At 38.7% G+C, this 18,109-nt stretch overlaps 1 protein-coding gene across 1 annotated transcript in view; it reads left to right on the top strand.

Moving 5' to 3' along the window:
* LOC102195523 (CUB and sushi domain-containing protein 3-like) overlaps positions 1 to 18,109 on the top strand; it is a 230,622-nt gene that overhangs the window by 124,981 nt on the left and 87,532 nt on the right. Inside the window, exons 32-34 of the mRNA XM_005743207.1 lie at positions 16,098 to 16,211; positions 16,687 to 16,782; positions 17,169 to 17,372. Of these exons, the coding sequence (XP_005743264.1) occupies positions 16,098 to 16,211; positions 16,687 to 16,782; positions 17,169 to 17,372 (414 nt within the window). The remainder of the gene's footprint in view (positions 1 to 16,097; positions 16,212 to 16,686; positions 16,783 to 17,168; positions 17,373 to 18,109) is intronic.

Raw genomic sequence — 18,109 nt, 5'->3', positions numbered from 1 at the left:
TTGTGTATGAGCTGAAATGTAGCGTAAAGAATGGCAGGATTTTGGTTCCAGTAAGAGGCGTAAAAGCAGAACAGGATCAGGGCAAACAAAAATTGATTGTGTTGACGTGAAAAATGCTCCGTAGTGTAGGTAATGGAGAGGAAGGTCATGCAGCGAGGGGCTGTGGGGAATAGACGGCGCAAGCAAATTCTCTGGTGCTCAGTTTATCCACGGACTCCTGTGTATACATAATTCAGCAAAGATCTCTAGAAGACCTTGATGCATTTCTACTCAATATTTCATGTTAGTCATAATGAAGAGCCGAAATGTAGGCAGATGTTTTTATTCTGTAAAGCCCCGTGCTTTAGAAACACAGATTAATCCCCTGTGCGATGATCCGGTCCGACAGTTTACATCCTTTGTTGCCATCTCCCGCTGCCTGGAGTCCAGGGAACCACAAAACTTTTGTAAATAAACACTGCATTAAAATGCAGCATTTGCTTAAACTGGGAGCAAATGCTTAATGGAGTGTAGAAGTCGCCAAGCAACATTCCCACCTGGGCTTATGCATTTGTTCCAGGGAGTGACTGCTGTGGTGAGGCTGCAGGAAATGGGATTCGCAGCTTGGGTAGAGCAGGCTGAAAATGTTTCACTAGCTATAATACACCCGTGACAGCACATGGCTCTTGTTTTGCTAGTACCTTGTAAATTGTGAATCTAAAGCCAGAACATCAAATGACATCCCCCAAGCCACCAGCATCAAACTGTAGAATTCTCAAATCGTGATATTATTTTTGTAATTTTTACTGCATTGTGATTTAATATTATGAATGAATTAAAAAAAATGAAGGTGTCTCCTCTTGGCTGAGTGCTTTTGGGACGTGCCATGAGCTGTGAATCGAGTAAGGCTAACAAGTGCAAACACACAAACACATGCACATTGAAACAGAGTTGGGAACTAACATCAGTGCATGAAAACAAGCTGAGACATGCATACTTTACTTCGCTGAGCTGATATGAAACCAGTGCACATGAATTAAGTAAAACACATAAATAAACTTTTTTTGGGGGGGGGGGCGGTTTAATGTTACTGAATAAAGCGTCCAGCATTTTTAGTGTTTTTCCCTCCAGATAAAACAATAAGAAGAGAAATTCTGTTTTCTCTCTGTAGTAGCTTGGCAGCTGAGTCTAGCCTTTGGGCAGTGTGATAACAGAAATCACATTTCAGTGTCTAGTATACAGGTAATTGAAATTTGTAAGCGCCTAGGGTAGAGTGTCAAACGTGTGTCTAAGTGTGTCCCTCATATGACCGATGGCATACCATAAGCCTTTCAGACATTGTGTGAACCTGGCTGGAGCTGCAGGAAAAGGTCAGTGGAAAATCATCTCCTCACTCCGACCCGGTGACCAGAGGGATTTACACCTGTGTTGGAGAACTGGAATGTTATGTGCATATATGTCTTTTGCTGTCACAGTGTAGCCACAAGGGTTTACACAGACCTAAATATAGATATCCATATCATGCAGTGTATGTGAATGTTTGAAATTCTATATATAAGTACAGTATGTTAGTGAGAGTCCTCAGAAATCTGAACAGATTTGGAGTTGGAAGCACTGCATTTAAGATGAATTGGACCATTTCATTTTTTTTCCTGATTATTGATAGAATATTTGATTAACTAAGTGACAGTACAGTGTTTGTGTATAGCCAATGCTAGCCAAGATTGCAATGAGCCATGAGCTGTTGGTTTTCAGAATCAAAGTACTGTTGAAAGAAAAAAGATAAGTGACACTCACATGTTTCATTTTATTGTTAACCTATATTTTATATTGATTTAAAGAGCAATGGTGGACTGAGTATGTGATTGTTTTTGATATGAGTGTACAGCAAACAGGATGGGAAAATGTTCTTCATGTGAGAAAATAAAGGTTTTCACTGTACATTCTCAGCAAAAAAGAAAAGATAAATCACTTTTTCAGTTTAGCTTTGCTACATTTGTGACAGAGCGAGTCAGCTATTGATTTCTTTTTCCCCACCTTCAACTGTCTTGTTGCTTAGGCACCTGGAAGTTAGACCTGAAGCACCAAAGGAAACTGTCTAAAAGAGTGATTAGATAGCAGCCGAAGCACTCTTATTTTTTCTTTTTTTAGTGAAGAATTCAGACTTTGTTTAACCTGATATAAAATGATATCCAGATTGCTGCATGAATGCAAAAAGTATTACTACTGATGATGATGGGTTTCCTTTTTTGTTGTTAGTTTCCCTAAAAGCGCAGTTTTAAGGTGTGTGATTCTGTCACAGGTGGTCGGTGCAAAAGCTTGAGAAAGCTTGTTTATACATGAATGGGATGTTGGCAGATATTTTGTTTTACGTAACCATAGTAGAATTTGTATAGATTAACTACTCTACCCAAGCTGTTGTGCTTTTGTCTCATTGAATGAATAGATCGGTGTATACCTTCCTTGATGTATCCTTACTGTTTGTAGGTTTGGACTGCATTTTGTTTGTCGTGTTTTACATCTGATATGATATAATGTATGCACATAAACATTTATCCATAATAACTATGCACCACTATGTAATCTTGAACAATTCTCCCTGAAGCACTGTCTCTATCATGCAAATTATTGCTGTCTTGCAAAGGACTTGCTGGTATGAAAGTAGACCGTTCGTATTTATAAACCTCGTCACCACTCTTAGCCTGTGTACACATGTATAGGCTCATATGTACGTACTGTCTCCACACTGATAATCATAAAAATAATAGCTGACAGTAGACACCAGTGCTTAAACCATGGTGCGTGTATAGTCAACAAGAAGCAGGAGGCTTTGCAGTCACTGGTGAGCCATCATTTTCTTGGTATCTCACCACTCATATTTTGTGCGTGGCTTATTTTACTTTGCCTCATTCAAATGTCATTAAGGTACAATGTGCATCTGTCTTGCCCTTTAATATTTAATTATTCTGTCAGAAATAATGTTTGTAGTCATATTTCAAACAATAACTCTGTTTCTTTTTGTAAAGGCGTGAATTATTCATGGCACTCAACCTTTGCCTTGGGCACTGCTTGGAAACATAAAGATATACACTGCCTACAGGCATTTGCTCTTGTTTACGCCGAGTTCGACGGCTAACTTTTTGTCCTATACTTCCGACAGGATGTTGTATTTTCCTGCCTAAAACAGACACGTGGGATAACCTCATTGTTTGCGGGGGTTCACAGAGGGAAAAAATGGTTATTTGTTTGTTTTTTGGAAGGGATAAAAAGTTCCAAACTGTGCTTCTGGTCTCGTTGTGGGGTTTTTTGTGTTTTGTTTTTTTTCCCCAGTCTGTTTTGTTTAGCCTAAAGGATCTGCTTGTTCATTACAACCCTCTTCCCAAATGTTGATGGCTTCAGAGGTGATCCAAACTCTTCCAATTAGGACCCTCTGTGGCATTTCTGGGTGTTTTTCTTTTGCAGGTTTTTCTTTGTTTTGAGATATGACTCTCAGATCAGTACATTGAAAATAAACTGTGAATTTCAAGCTCATTAAAAATGACATCAAAAGCCATTTGTAGCCTGACTATTAGAGCAACACAATGCAGTGGTTTCACCTTATGTTCTCCAGGTCCAGCCTTAGACCTAATTTTAACAAGATTTTAACAAGATTATGAAGCATATCATATATATCTATATACATATTTTTTTTTAACCTGTGGTTAACTTTTCAAATGGTCCATTTTATCCCAAGGTACATTCTCGGTCCAAGGTCTCTCGTGTGGAGTTAATGGTGAATTTCATTTCGTAGAGACAACATTAATTCACCTCTGTTTATCCGCCCGAGGCCCTTTATAGCTTCAGTGTACGTATCTATATAATGGTAACAACAACATATGCATGATGTTTGCCATTGTATGTGTTAGTAGGCGAGACAGGAGCTCTGGCAGATTGCTGTAATAAATCTGGGCTCTAACAAGACGGACAGAATCAGCATGAGAGAGAGAGAGACTGTCGAGACTTCAAGAGGTAAAAGGTCTAACTATGAGAGAGAGGCACATCGAACTTTGTTGAATGTCAAAGACTGAGAGAAAGTTAGATGGCGAGAGATAATAAATGAGGGGGTTATAATAAGCGAGACAGAGAATGAGAAGAATAGGGCGAGAGGAACAGAGTACTGCTGAGAGCGATCATAAAGCGTAGACCCCGGGGGCTGATTGTTGACTCATCAGTGATGTTTGCTGAAGTGTAAGATTCTGCCTCGAGCCACCCCAGCACATGACTTGCTACATCCTACACAACAAAATCATTACCTTGTCTGTCTCCATCAGCTTACACCATACACTTCCCTCAACCTAATATAAACTGTGAATTTGTTTTGGCTCTGCCTTGAGTTGGAGATCTTTCATGATAGAGCATGTGGTTTTTGATGTGTGTAAGACACAGTCTTGAATGATGACTCTGACTGATTTCGAAGACTTCAAGATTGCAGAGATTCTGGGTGCTCTCTTTGTCATTGTACTGGCTTGTGTTACCCTTTAAAACCCCATTAATGAATGCCGTATAAACCAGTTCTAGTCAGCAAGTACAAACACTAATAAAAACCCAAGCCAAGAAAAAAGTATCAGTGCAGTTAAAGCAGGAAGTAAAAAGAAGCCACAGGCCACTTACAGTTTTCTTTCTCTCTTGAGTAACCAAAAGTTACAGTTTTCAATGCACCGAACAGAGTTTTTACCCAAGATAAAAGCCTAATGGGCTGCATACAGATTGTGCCAAGGTACAGCCACGTACACCCTGCCAAAAGAGCTGATGCAATTTCGCTGTGATAATGGGTCATTAAAAATATATGTGTCGATGCTGTCATATAATCCCTTTGGTTTCTGTAAATGAGGCTTGTGTATGCTGTCATAGCTCAGAATCTCAGAAGGCCCGCGCTACCATAAAACAAAGGTGACAGGTAGCTCTTCCATAATTCATTTCCAGAAGGACAAACATATGCTTCCATTTTTCTTACCTTTCACGACTGCTTGTGCTGTTAGTATTTTTAGCGCCTTATTTGGGCTTTTTGCATACTTTGCCTTAAGGCCAATCCAGTGAGTGTGGGGAAAAAGGTGGCTGTGTTTCGTTCCATTTAAATTATGATGATGTGATGAGCAGTTTCTTAGAAGAGCATGGTCCTCAAGGGGTTTACCTCTTTACCTGAATTCAATTCAATTCATTTATATAGCGCCAAGTCACAACAACAGTTGCGGTTTATATTTGTAAGGTAGACACTACAATAATACATACAGAGAAAACCCAACAATCAAATGACTCCCTATGAGCAAGCACTTTGGCGACAGTGGGAAGAAAAAACTCCCTTTTAACAGGAAAAAACCTCCGGCAGAATCAGGCTCATCTGCTGCAACTTCTGTTCTTCAGCTTTCAGGTCCCACTTCTGTATAACCGGCTCCCAGTATGGATTCTGTACACAACGTACACCATCTCTCTTTTTAAGATTACGCTTGAAACTTGATAGAGCTTATGATCTGGGCTGGACCAGGGGACCCTTAACCTTTCCTCAATTGTACTGCAATAGGGCTAGGCTGCTGAGAGCTTCCCATGATGCACTGATCATTTCTTTGCTCACCTCTTTTCACCATTTGTGTTTATACACCACTCTACTACTGAGCAGTAGTTATTATTAATAATTATTTTCACACTCTGTCTTTTGTCCTGTCTTCTTCCCCTCACCTCCAACTGGTCGCAGCAGATGGCTGCCTCTTCTTGAGCCTGGTTCTGGGTTTAAGAGGTTTCTTCCTCTTTAAAGGGATTTTTTCCTTCCCACTGTCGCCAAGTGCTTGCTCATAGGAAGTCGTCTGATTGTTGTATGTCTCTAATATTGTAGGTCTTTACTTTGCAATAGAAAGCACCTTGATTTGAATCGAACTGAATTGTTTCCCATAGTTTTAACTTCTGACCAACAATAGTGTTATTTTTAGATGTGACCAGTGTTGGTCAAGTTACTTGAAAAAGTAATCAGTAACTAATTACTGATTACTGCCCCCAAAAAGTAATCCCGTTACTTTACTGATTACTTTTTTTTCAAACGTAATTAATTACTTAATTACTTAGTTACTTTTTAAAAACACGATTTACAACCTGAATAGGTAATAAAGCGATAGATCTTTCAGCCCAATTCTACTTTTTTTGCATAATCCATCACAAAATGTACTCAAATGGAAAAGTCTCTTTTTTTTAACTTGTTTTATCAGTTTTAATCTTTTAACTTTATGCATCAAGTAAAAATTAATTTATATGCACCATTCTCTGAATTAAAGAAATTCGTTTAACATTTAAACCTATTTTCTGCACATTCCAGCACATAAAAAAAAATATTTTTTGTGTTTACACTCAGTCTTTCAAATAGATGCAAGTAAAACACAGCAGAAAATAAAGTCAAAGACTAGTGGATCTTTTGCTCTATTTTCACCTGTAAAGCAGGAGTGGGGTAGGCGGAGGTTTACCCTGGTGCAGGTGTGCCGCAGTGGTCAGTGGAAGAATCCGCGAGTTTCTCTGTGAATTTCCCATTATGTCGTTGTGCACTCGGTGCTTTTTTAGGGGTTTTTTCGCTGTAAAAAGAAGTTTTCTTCCCACGCACAACGGACACTAATGTTTTTGGCACTTTTTATGGAATCAAACTCAAAGTAAGATCAGTACTTCCACACTTTAAACGCTGCATGCTCATACTCTCTCCTGTACTTGACATATTATCCATTGTTGATCTGCACACAGCTGTTGTCACGAACATCGCACTCGCTTACGTTATTGTCATGAGACATTCTCGCAAAAAAAAATCACGGTTTTAGTAACGCAGTAACGCAGCGTTCCTACGGGAAAGTAACGGTAATCTAATTAAAGTTTTTGCGATAGTAATCCCTTACTTTACTCGTTACGTTTAAAAAAGTAATCAGATTACAGTAACGCGTTACTGCCCATCTCTGGATGTGACCTCTCAAATTTCAAAGATTGTGATTTAGATGCACACACATAACAATTTAAAAAAAGGGGTGAATCTAAAGAGGCCTCAAAATATGTTTTTGCTTTTAATTTGACTCAGACCTGAAATGGACAGAATCCAGTAACACTTTATTTGTAAAATATTGTAAAACATGAGATGCAAAAGTTCTTGAAAGATGCACCTTTTTAACAAACTTTAAGTCAATGAGAAGCTGGCTGGAAGCTAAGTTTAATCAGCTTATGGGAAGCAATTGCTGGGAGTTGTGTACTTATGAAAGTGGGCATGTTATTATTGGCCAATGGGAAAAATAAATAAAACATACATGTTAGGTAGAAGCAGAATCTCAATAAAATAGATATGGAGATGACGCGGGCGTCTTCCCTGGGTCTCGCCTGAGTTTGTACATGCGGCAAGATGATAAACATGCACAAAAAGTGAAACTGAGGTAGTTTTTAGAGTTTCTTCTGCCTCACTGTCAGACAAAATCCCTTTAAGGCCTTTCACACTGAAGCAAGGACAGAGGGAGATAGAGACCCTGCAGAGGTAGTCAAGGTTCACTGATTAGCTTCAACATGATACCTCAGAAACCAGAGCCTGTTATCAGACTTATACTTCATTTCAGATAAATACTGTAGTTTTTTTCTTTTTGCACCACTGAGAAGTGATGTGGTTGCAAGTGAGTGAAATGGAATAAAATTGAAGTGCTGTACTGCATGCACACTTAATATTGAATATTTTATGATGGGTGCTGTGTTTTAGCATGATGGAGATTTAAACTAGTAATCTCTTCTCTTTTAGCTTTTCACATTAAGATGCTTTCAGATTTGGTTGTGTGACTGACTGGACTGAAACGCAAAGAAATCAGAAGTCAATTATGCAGGACTGTCACATGACACAAAAGAATTGTCTTCATCAGAATCAGAAGAGGAATTCTTACCACGTTTTACTGTTTTTAATGGTGTATTAGTCGGAGACCGAGTCTCTGAAAAACCAGATGCCTGCATCATGTTTAGGCTCCATTATATACAGTATATCATGTGTAAAATAACCATTGGTGCTTAGTATATTTTTTTAATATGTTGGTAGGAATAGCCTACTAATTTATTGCATTTGTTATGTAAGTAGAATTTCAAATGTGGAAGTAGTTCATAATATCAGTAGATGCTTATCATGCTGTCTGAAAACAATACACTTGCATTCAGCTTGGTTAGGTGAATGGGCGCAACTTGGGTATGTAGTTAATCCTTAACAGTTACATTTGCAGCAAGTGTATTCTGTATTTTGCACATTTCTTTTTAAATGTGCATGAAATGTAGCATTTCTTGCTATTACCTTTGCACGGGAACATAGTAATGGTGAATTATAGTTTGAGTGGTTCTTAAACTCTACTTCCAGATAAGCAGGGATGCTGTGTAAAGTGTAAAGAAAAAACAAATGTGAGGATTTGCAAATCATGTTAAACCATATGTTGAATTGAAAATGGTGAAATAAGGCAACATATTAAATGCTTAAAAAGAGAAATTGTATTGTTTTTAGATTGGAGAAATGCAAAGCACGGTCATGCACATGTGCATTGTTTTTATCATAGTTCATTGAGTGTTTCTTCATTCACTGATAGAACCTTGCAATGACTGCTTCTCTTCTCTCCCAGGATTTGCATTTGTTTGTGACAGGAGATGTACTCGATCCTAAAAGCTAAAATGATAAGACAGTCAGATGAAAAGTGCGGCTGAAGTTCAGTGTGAAGGGGTGGTAGCAGTCAGTCATTAGGAAAACTATTAGACTGATCTCTTGTTACTTCAGACAATCTAAAAAAGAAAAAATAATAATACTGCCAGATTTGCATTTCCGAAAAACTTGTTTTCCAGCATTAGTAGTTTCAGCATTTGGAGTTCTGTTACCCTGCCCTTAGGTTAGGTATGTTATTTTCTTCTTGGAAAACCTTCTATGTGCTGTGTGACATGGTTATGTTGAAGATGTTGAAACAGTTTTATTTCCTTTGGGCTTTATTCTGCTCTGCTCCCCTCACTGAGTCTAAAGTCTCTCTAAATCTCTCTGATTTTTTGCCGTTTACCACATTTCTCACTCCCAGCAGTGAAAAGTAGATTCTTTTGTTATGGTTGTAATTAAAATAATTTTCAGTCTTCTCAGAGGTAGTTGATTCACCAAAATATTATGTTGGTTATATTATAAGAATAATGGATGCAAATAGGGAAACTAGAAAATGACAAACTGTTGGATTCAATGCATTTTGCAACCCCCTGATCAGACTCAAAAAAGAAAGTTTGTCGCTCACAGGAACACAATAAGAAAGTGGTAGAGTTGTGAAAAAAGGTTCTATAGGCTGCTACGAATGGCTCATGACAAGCAACCCTCCTCATCTTTTAAAGAATATGGCAATTTCGTTATTGCTTGGGCTTTCTGTGGCATCCATCCAAGTATATTAAAAGCTCAGTGAATGTCATTCAATCATTCTACAGCAATGGTAAATGTGCTGGTTAAGAAAATGTGAGTTTAAACATCACTGAGTGGCCGAGTCATTCACCTGATGAAGGTTAGGGTTAAGAAAGAGAATACTCAAAATGAGCAAAAGCTGCAGGTGACTATGGGGTACTACTGATGTTTGATTAATTAGTCACTCCACAACATTAAATGTGATCGTTGTATTTTGATGTGAACCTTTTAAAAGTCAGGATGAAGAGAGCTATAGCTACACACTTCATTCTAAACCCTCACGAATAAAGGTGAGACTAGGTGGATTTCTTCGAGTGTTGACATACTGAGTGTGAACAACAAAGATCTGTCTGCTTACGGCCTTCTGAGCAACACTTCCATTTAACAGCAGTTTTATTTAAAAATGCTTTTACAATGTGATGCCTCAAAATATGAATATTCCTGCAAGACCCACTCTGAGAAATTTTAGTGTGATCCTTATGCCATTGATTTATGAACTAGACTGAATAGCGTAGTCGGTTCAAGAGGGATTTGGCAGGTGGGAGAACTCTGAGTTTATGTATAGCACCATGGGGAGAATAATCACTTAAAATAAAACACATAGTTATTTGTATTCTGAGCTCCATTAGATTTTACTTCATCTGCAGGCTGTAATCAACTGACCTGTCCAGCCAGCTGAATTCAACATGATACAAGTAGATTATTCATAAGCTGTGTAGCTGATTTCCAACCACTACATAGTAGGTAGTATTTGGTGAGTGAATCTAATCAGCAACGTAACCTTTCATTTAAGTTGATCATTGCTACTCTGTTGCTACCCTGTATCTGTCCACCATAGTGAATTACTGCAAACTACACCACAGTGCTGCAAACTAACCACTTTAGCATGCACTAAACCGTACTAAACTACCCCCTTTATACAACCTTTGAATAACCCAAAAATACCCCAACTTATTATACATTGCAAAATATGTAAGAAACTTCTGCAGCACATCATAGATCCAATATCTGATTAAAAATTAAATGAATTAGGATAGTTTCCATTTTATCAAATATTTCTTACTGAACATTCGTTACCTTTGAAAATATCTCTCATATTCCTTTCTTGTACTGTCAAACATTTTTTCTCTCCCTGGGAAAAACAGCAACTGCACCTATTTGGCCACACACACAGTTTGTTTTTGCTGATGTTTGTGGAGCTGTTGTGTTTGAAACTACCTGCCACTTAAACAAAATTAGCACCATTTATGCTCGCTCCTTTCAGTAGCACTAGCTAAATGCTGAAGTTGAGTAACCAATGTAAGATGGACAAATCACAGGGATTCAGCAGTATTATGCATTAATCTATTACTATGTATTTCTATTTACTGACGGTGTTGGAATGCCGTTCTGGATTGTTATGGCCCACATTAACCCCTGAGCATAATTCCATAAAGTGAAGGAATTACAATTCCAATGGCAAGTGGAGTAAACTATATGAAATCATGGACCTGTCTTACAACGTGCACACAGTAAGGGTTGTTTGTTGACGTGTAACTTAGGGAAGATATTTTCTTGACACACATTGCTTGCCTTAATGCCATCTGAGAACCATTTAGACATCATAACATACTTAGACATTGTTACTGACCAGGTGCACCCATTCATTGACAGTCTGCACTTTTTCAAATGGATGCTTCCAGCAGGATAACAAGCCTTGTCACAAAGCACTCATCATCTCCAAATGGCTCCAGGAGCATGACAGTGATTTTAATTTACTTCACTTTCCTCGTGTACTTTCTTTAGATCCCAGCCCAATAGAGCACCTTTGAGATGTGGTGGCAAGGGTTTTTTTCCTTACAGTGTGAATGTGCTGGAAAATATCTGCAAGAACTGTGCGTGGAAACTATCACCGTTTTGAGCCCATGCCTGAACCAATTTTCTCTGTTTTGAAGTAGAAATGTCTTATGCAACTCTAGATAGGTGTATCTTTGAGTGTGGACTCCTCTGCCATTACATTTAATGTAAATTATGTAATGCACGACCACCTAAGACTTTTCTTGATTGTTTAAATTGCATGGTTAATTTAAACGTTTCCCCTGATTCAATTCATATCTGCCAGGCTGCACTTGAGATGGTAGAAAACCATTGAAGCCTCTTGTCACATTTTCCAGAATGACTGCTTTCAAATTGGAAAAAATTAGATTGCCATCACTCAAGAGAAGGATCAAAGTATAATTGTACATTTCATGCTTTATCGGTGCCTGGCAGGCATTACTGGTTTTGAGATACAGGAATATACGAATATCACGATCTAATACCCTGAGAGGTGTAGGATTAAAGTGACTTGCGTTGAGATAATTCAAGGTGAAGATGCAGATATGAAAATTGTTCCCATTGTCCAAGTGCAGTGCATTACACTACCATGACGATGCCCAGAGGACAACAGATTCATCATAGTCCTGCACAAATTAGGTAACAAGTTTCCGATGATTTATTGACTTAATATCTGGACATGATTACAGCAAAGGAGCAGATTGGAGTCATGCATGGCTGGCTTTGGATTAGAGGCAAAAATGAGCGACATTGTGCTTATATTTTGTGTGTGTGTGTGTGTGCTCAGAGCACAGGAGTGCAGCCTCTAACAGGGTGTTGGTATGCTAATACCGCAGCAGTGAGCTGTCCCTAAGGGTAAAATAATCTCTTATTCAAACTCTTTTTCAGCCATAGGTATTTTCTCGACTCAACAGATAAGGAAACAGGTCTGCCTGTGCTGCTTTGGGTGAGAACACCACTTCATGCGTGTCCATGTGTTTCTGTTTTTGGGGGATTTTTTGCTTTATGAAGCTTGTTCGGCTGTCGTTTCATTTTTGACACTTTACATTTTGCAACAAGTAATAACTAGCGGGGTACCCTTATTAAAACAAAAGTTCAACAAACTACTACAGCAATGAGATGTTAGACTACAAAAACATGTCATTGCTGTTCGTTTCATGTTTTCTGTATTGTCATTTGCCTCTTAGGCCATAAGATGCAGCGTTGCCTCCAGTGGCTTTTAGGGGTTACTTATTCCCTTGTTTCTGTTTCCTGCTAAGTGTCTTTTACTCCTTGTGTCTTTCTTAGCTTTGTAGTGGGGATAGTGGTTTCATGGTGGTTGGCTACCTGCCAGAGGAGATGGGTACTGCTACAAAGTGAAGAAGACAGGAAAATTCTGCATAATTCATAGCCAGAAGGAAAAACATATGCTGCCTTTTCTACCTTTAGCAATTGCCTCTGTTGATTGTGTTATTTTTATTTGACACCTTTTCAGGTGGATCCTGTGTGTGCTTACACATAGGTGAACACTGTTACTGGACAAAAAGCATGCCACACTTGCTTTTCATTTATAGATTTTAGCCATATGAAGTCTGCTCTTCTGCAGCCCAGTTATTGATAATCTGTATGTTTGTGTACCAGTTAGAACAGATGCTTTTTCTACTTCATGGTACAATCACATTAGGGGAAAACAGTAGTTGGAGGCAGCACCACAACAAAAGAAATGCTTTTAACCATGTAATGAATTCGGAAGATGGGAACCAGGTCTGCAACCACTCACCAGTTGTCTTACTGGGTCATAAAGAGGGTGTTAAAACTGCAATTAGACAGAGTGAGTCTCCTTTCATTTTAGTAGTTTACGATTGAATGGGTCCAGTTAGCAATTACATACAATCTATTTGTAATAATACAGGAATTTAACTGTGATAAATCAAAGGGAAATCACAAATTGGTTGATGTCTACATATACAGGATTTCACATGTAACTATTTACATTTAGAGTCCAGCCAGTAGCTTATCTATCAATTACATACTAGTTATTTGAGAACTTTTGCGAAGTTGTCAGAGAGTGATTGCATTCATGCAGAGTTGGACATTATTTGGCAACAGGTTGCCTCCCACTAGGTGGTCACCTTGTAATTGAACGTACACGACACCCTCACCCTCTAGATGTCCTATTAGTCACCACAACTGCTTGCAGTTTTTCCTAGTCAAAGTTTTAAATGAATAGTAATTTTTAAAACTAAATCTAGTAAATCTGCTTCCTCAAATGGCTTTTCTGTTAGTATATTAAGCAAGCATAGACCGTATTTGTTCCTTATCATTATTAAACATATAAAGAATTTAACTTTGTCTTTAGGATCAGCTCTTGCTGAATCCACCTGTTTTGATTAGGAACGCTATTTTATTCTGACTCTACCCACTGAAGCACAATAGTATGGTGTCTCGGATTAATTTTCTATGTTAACAATTAGTTTATTGTGAATTACTGTCACTTTAAAAGGCATTAATTATCTCAGTAATACAGTGCAGAATTTATTTTTATTGAAACGGAGGGCACTCATAGTTCTTCTTCTTTTTTCTATTGTTATTGTGATACCTGCATTTCAGACATAAAGGATTCAGTGCCCACAGTCACTGATGGAGTCATGGTGTGAGTGCTTATCTGTGCAGCTTGAATGGCGCAGTGTAAGTTGCCGCTTACTGACAGGGTTTATGGACCTGCCTGGCGTGATGAAGGAAAACTGCTCCTGCCAGATTTTGTGATAATTGCTGCTCTTTGGAAAACACTGTGAATATAATAATTAGCACGGTGACTCGGGACAAACAGAGAAATAAACTTATTGCAACAATGCGGTAAATGTAACCAGAATGGTGGGTTGAGTGTGGGAAAACAGAGAAAGGGATAAACAAGAGCCACGTTGAGTATAAGTAGCCTTCAAGGTGCCTCCTAACCATCATTGCTGACACGCGCGCATAGAGTACATTTATTTGCACTGGCACGCACAACTGCACAGACACAAACACGAGTTGTTGCAGAGGTAGTGATCCAGTTGGTCATGTCTATTCATTTGGTAAAAAAAAATCTGATTATTTTCAAGGATGTGTACACATCGATATAATCAGGAATGCTTAATTGGAAATATTTATGCAGAGCATTATTTAAATAATTCTCTGTTCATTATCATAAGTTCTCCCTCACTGCTTTTATTAAGGACAAGATTTAATTATTTTGCGATAAACTGTAATGTTCTCATGTGACATTTCATCAAGAAATGGATGTTTCATTAAACTAAAGGTCAGATACTACAAATACTTCGGCCAGATCGCTTCCCTGTGCCTTTATGCTTATGGTGATGCAGCATGGACTCGGGTGACTTTCTGAGTGGTCTTTATTTATTCATTTTGGCTAAATCAGGATTGTTTAACACTTGAAATAGGAGCGAACGGCTAATACATATCATATTTAAAGTTCAGCTGAAATTGCTTGTCATACAGTAATATGTCCCGTCTTTTTCAAGAAAAAAAAATCCAAATTCAATAGAGACAGAAAATCGTTTTTGCTCTTAATTTCTTATCTGCCTTAATATGGAAATTTGTGTACATACAGGCAGTCACCTCACATTAATTTAGGGCATATTTACATACATTTACATATTTACATTTACATATTTACAACACTGTTCTTTTGCAAGCAGTCACAGTGACTGATGTACTGTCGTTTGTCTTGCAACTTGGTTTGTTGAGTGAGCGGACAAACATTCACAGAGGAAAAGTGCTCTGCAAATGTCAGTTTGGGGGCTAGACAGCAAATTAACTGCTCTTGTGTGGCATATTAAACAGCGTGTAAACCTTCCTCCAAATTTCACTTGTTTTGGATGCTTGTCGTGTCCTTACTCTTCAGTACTACTGCTAACAAAATACTCCCTGCCCACGGCTTTTAGGCTACAGTGCCAGTTTATTTATGCTTCCTCCCATTCCCCTGCCTGTGCCTGAGCTCACCTTGTCAGCTGCTGTCAATCCACTGCCCCCACCAACACACCCCTCCAGCAACAGGAAGGAAATGTAGCATTGCTGATATTTGCAAAGACATTTTGTTGGTTATTTGGTTATTAAAAAGGCTGTTTTTAAACCTTCAAAATTGCAGTATTTTTGCAGAAAAAGGGGGATTTTTTGCTTTTAGTTTAGGTGTTAAAACACCCTATTGTATGAAGGTCATTCCGAACATGTTAAATGCCATGGCACACCAAAGAAAGATGCACAGTTCAAAGGAATACCTAATTATTGGTTGTTCAGAAAATGCCACGGAAAGGTTTATAGTAGGGAGCAGATGTTAGTTTGCCTGAGAAAAATGTGACCTATAAAAAGCTACTGTCCAGAAAGAATATTGCACCAAAAGTCACATGTTTTACTGCAGCTTATAAAGTCCTGAAGTGCCCTCGTAGTGTTATACTGTTCTTAACATAAAACTTATATTAATTGGAATTGTGAGGGCTAAAAAAAAACACAGAAATCCCATCTGGAATCTGTGTGTGCGCGCGCGTTTGTGTGTCTGTGTGTGGCTGATATCGGTAAATAATAGCTTGATAAATCAGCCTCGCTGAAGGGTTGTGTAAATCAGCAGAATAAGATTGAACTGGCCAGCGATAGATGTCGTACAAATGCTGATACTGAATGCAGCTTGGCTGTTTTACTTGTCTGTCAGGGCAGAGACATGTGCATGTTATTCACTACAAGCAAGCGGCAGTATTGCCAAAGCAGCAGCCACACTCTTTGGGACTGTACAAACTAGTAAATCAGATGAATGTTGACAGATCTAAACCTTTATTGGCACAAATTCACCTTCATGTTGTCTTCTGTTCTCTGTCCTCTGCTGCTTCTTTCCCTGCAGTTCTCTTTGGTCAGTTTGTGGTATTCCAGACTTTGACCAGCGATGTGGTCGAGATCTATGATGGTTCTTCAACAGATTCAGCCCTTCTCTCTTCCATATATGGATCACACTCAGGTAAGAGCATAACTCTTTGACTTTGAAGCCTAGTTTCTCTTTGCTCATAAGTATGGCTAGGGCCTTGAAAGGTCGAGTGCAGCATTTAGAATTGCGGGCAGTACATCACATGCGACTCAATTCTAATCAAATTACTATTTTTCCTAAACAAATTGAATGTTTGTTATCTGAGCCACTTCAAGCTGCTGGGGATAAAGATTGTTTCCCTTCATATATTCTCATATTGATGTTATATAATTACATTATGATTGTAATTGAATAAACTCCTGAGATCCCAATTAAAATAACAAAAGCAAACCAGCTGTTGTAAATTGTTGTCACATTCTACCTGGTTAGACTGTCAAAAATGTTGAAACAAAGAAAAGCACTGAATCCTTTGTGTTGTGCCGTACCACTTAAGAACATCCTTTTGATTTCAATTTAAATCACACCGATAATGTCTTGATTATGTTTTTCTTTTTGCTTTGTTGTGTAGGTGAGACCCTACCTTTGAGTTCAGGAAACAAGATCATGCTAAAGTTTACCACAAATGGAACAGAAACAGCCAAAGGATTTCATTTTGTTTACCAAGGTAACGTTACATTTTCTGCTATAGTTCCAGAGTTTCATCCAATTAATTATTTGCTAGATTGACTGCATTTGTTTGCTTTCGGGGGAAGGTGAAGGTACTTTAGCCCAGCGCTCATCAAACAGAGGGCTGTTCAGCAGAGTGCCACTGGATACGGCTGGGCATGTCTGAACAAAGCAAAATGATGTGGAGTCAAATAGCCTATCCTGGCAAAGCAGATGAGAGTGACTAATGACGCGCGAGGAGATTCACAAGGGCTTTACTGTTGCATTCTACCTCCTTTGTCTTTCCTTGTCTCCTTTTCCCTGTTGTATTTCTGCCTAACAAACCCACCCACCGCTCTTTGTCTTTCTTCCTCTAATGCTCGCTTCCTCCCCCTTTATCCTTAGCTGTCCCTCGGACAAGCGCCACTCAGTGTAGCTCAGTCCCTGAGCCCCGCTTTGGGAAGCGGATAGGGAATGACTTTGGCATTGGTATGGCAGTACTGTTTGAATGCAGTCCAGGCTACACGCTGCACGGCTCCAATGCCATCAGGTGCGAGGCTGTGCCCAATGCCCTGGCCCAGTGGAACGGCACTGTGCCCACATGTGTTGGTAAGCATCATCATCCTCCAATCCTTGCCGCATGTCCTGCATGCATGCAAACACACACAAACGCACAAACACTAATCCAAAAAGTGGCTCAGGTGCATAAAAGCAGTTGGTTTCTGTTTTTTTGTTGGGGTTTTTTCCTGTCATTAGTTTTCCTAATGTCCATCACCCATTGCAAAGCAGCTAATCTCAGGCTCTGGTAGATTAGACCAGCAGAGAGAAGCAACAGCAAACAGAACAAGCTTCACCCAAGGGTTTTAGGTTCCTGTGTTTTTCCAGATAAGTGGAAAAAATAAATATCAGTGTAAAGTAAATACATCCAACAACAACAGATCTTTCAAGAACTTTAATCTCTATATGCCCTCAGTATAATGTAGTTCAGTATAACAGCTCTGCTATAAAAGGTATTTTTAACACATTAGCACTCCATATGCAAATATATCTGGACAGAATATTCAAACACCATCATTCTGTCCCGCAATGCCAAAATTGTAATGCTATCTATAATACATATGATGGGACCAGGCATGTGTACAATATAATACGTTGTAGCTTTTGACAAGAATCATTATTAATGCACTCTTGATATAAATATAGTGCTTTGCAAGGTTAATGCCATTATAATGGATATGTTATAGTCGACTAGTCACGATTACGTCGACTATCAAAATCGTCGACGACTGATTTAATAGTCGACGCGTCGTTTGAAGCTTTGTAAGATCACAAAAGCCGCAGGAATA

This window comes from Pundamilia nyererei, unplaced genomic scaffold (assembly GCF_000239375.1).
Source record: "Pundamilia nyererei isolate P.nyererei 1_Seehausen unplaced genomic scaffold, PunNye1.0 scaffold00128, whole genome shotgun sequence".
NCBI lineage: Eukaryota > Metazoa > Chordata > Actinopteri > Cichliformes > Cichlidae > Pundamilia > Pundamilia nyererei.
Note: the sequence above shows the minus strand (reverse complement) of the source record. Positions and strands in the feature narration are given on the sequence as shown.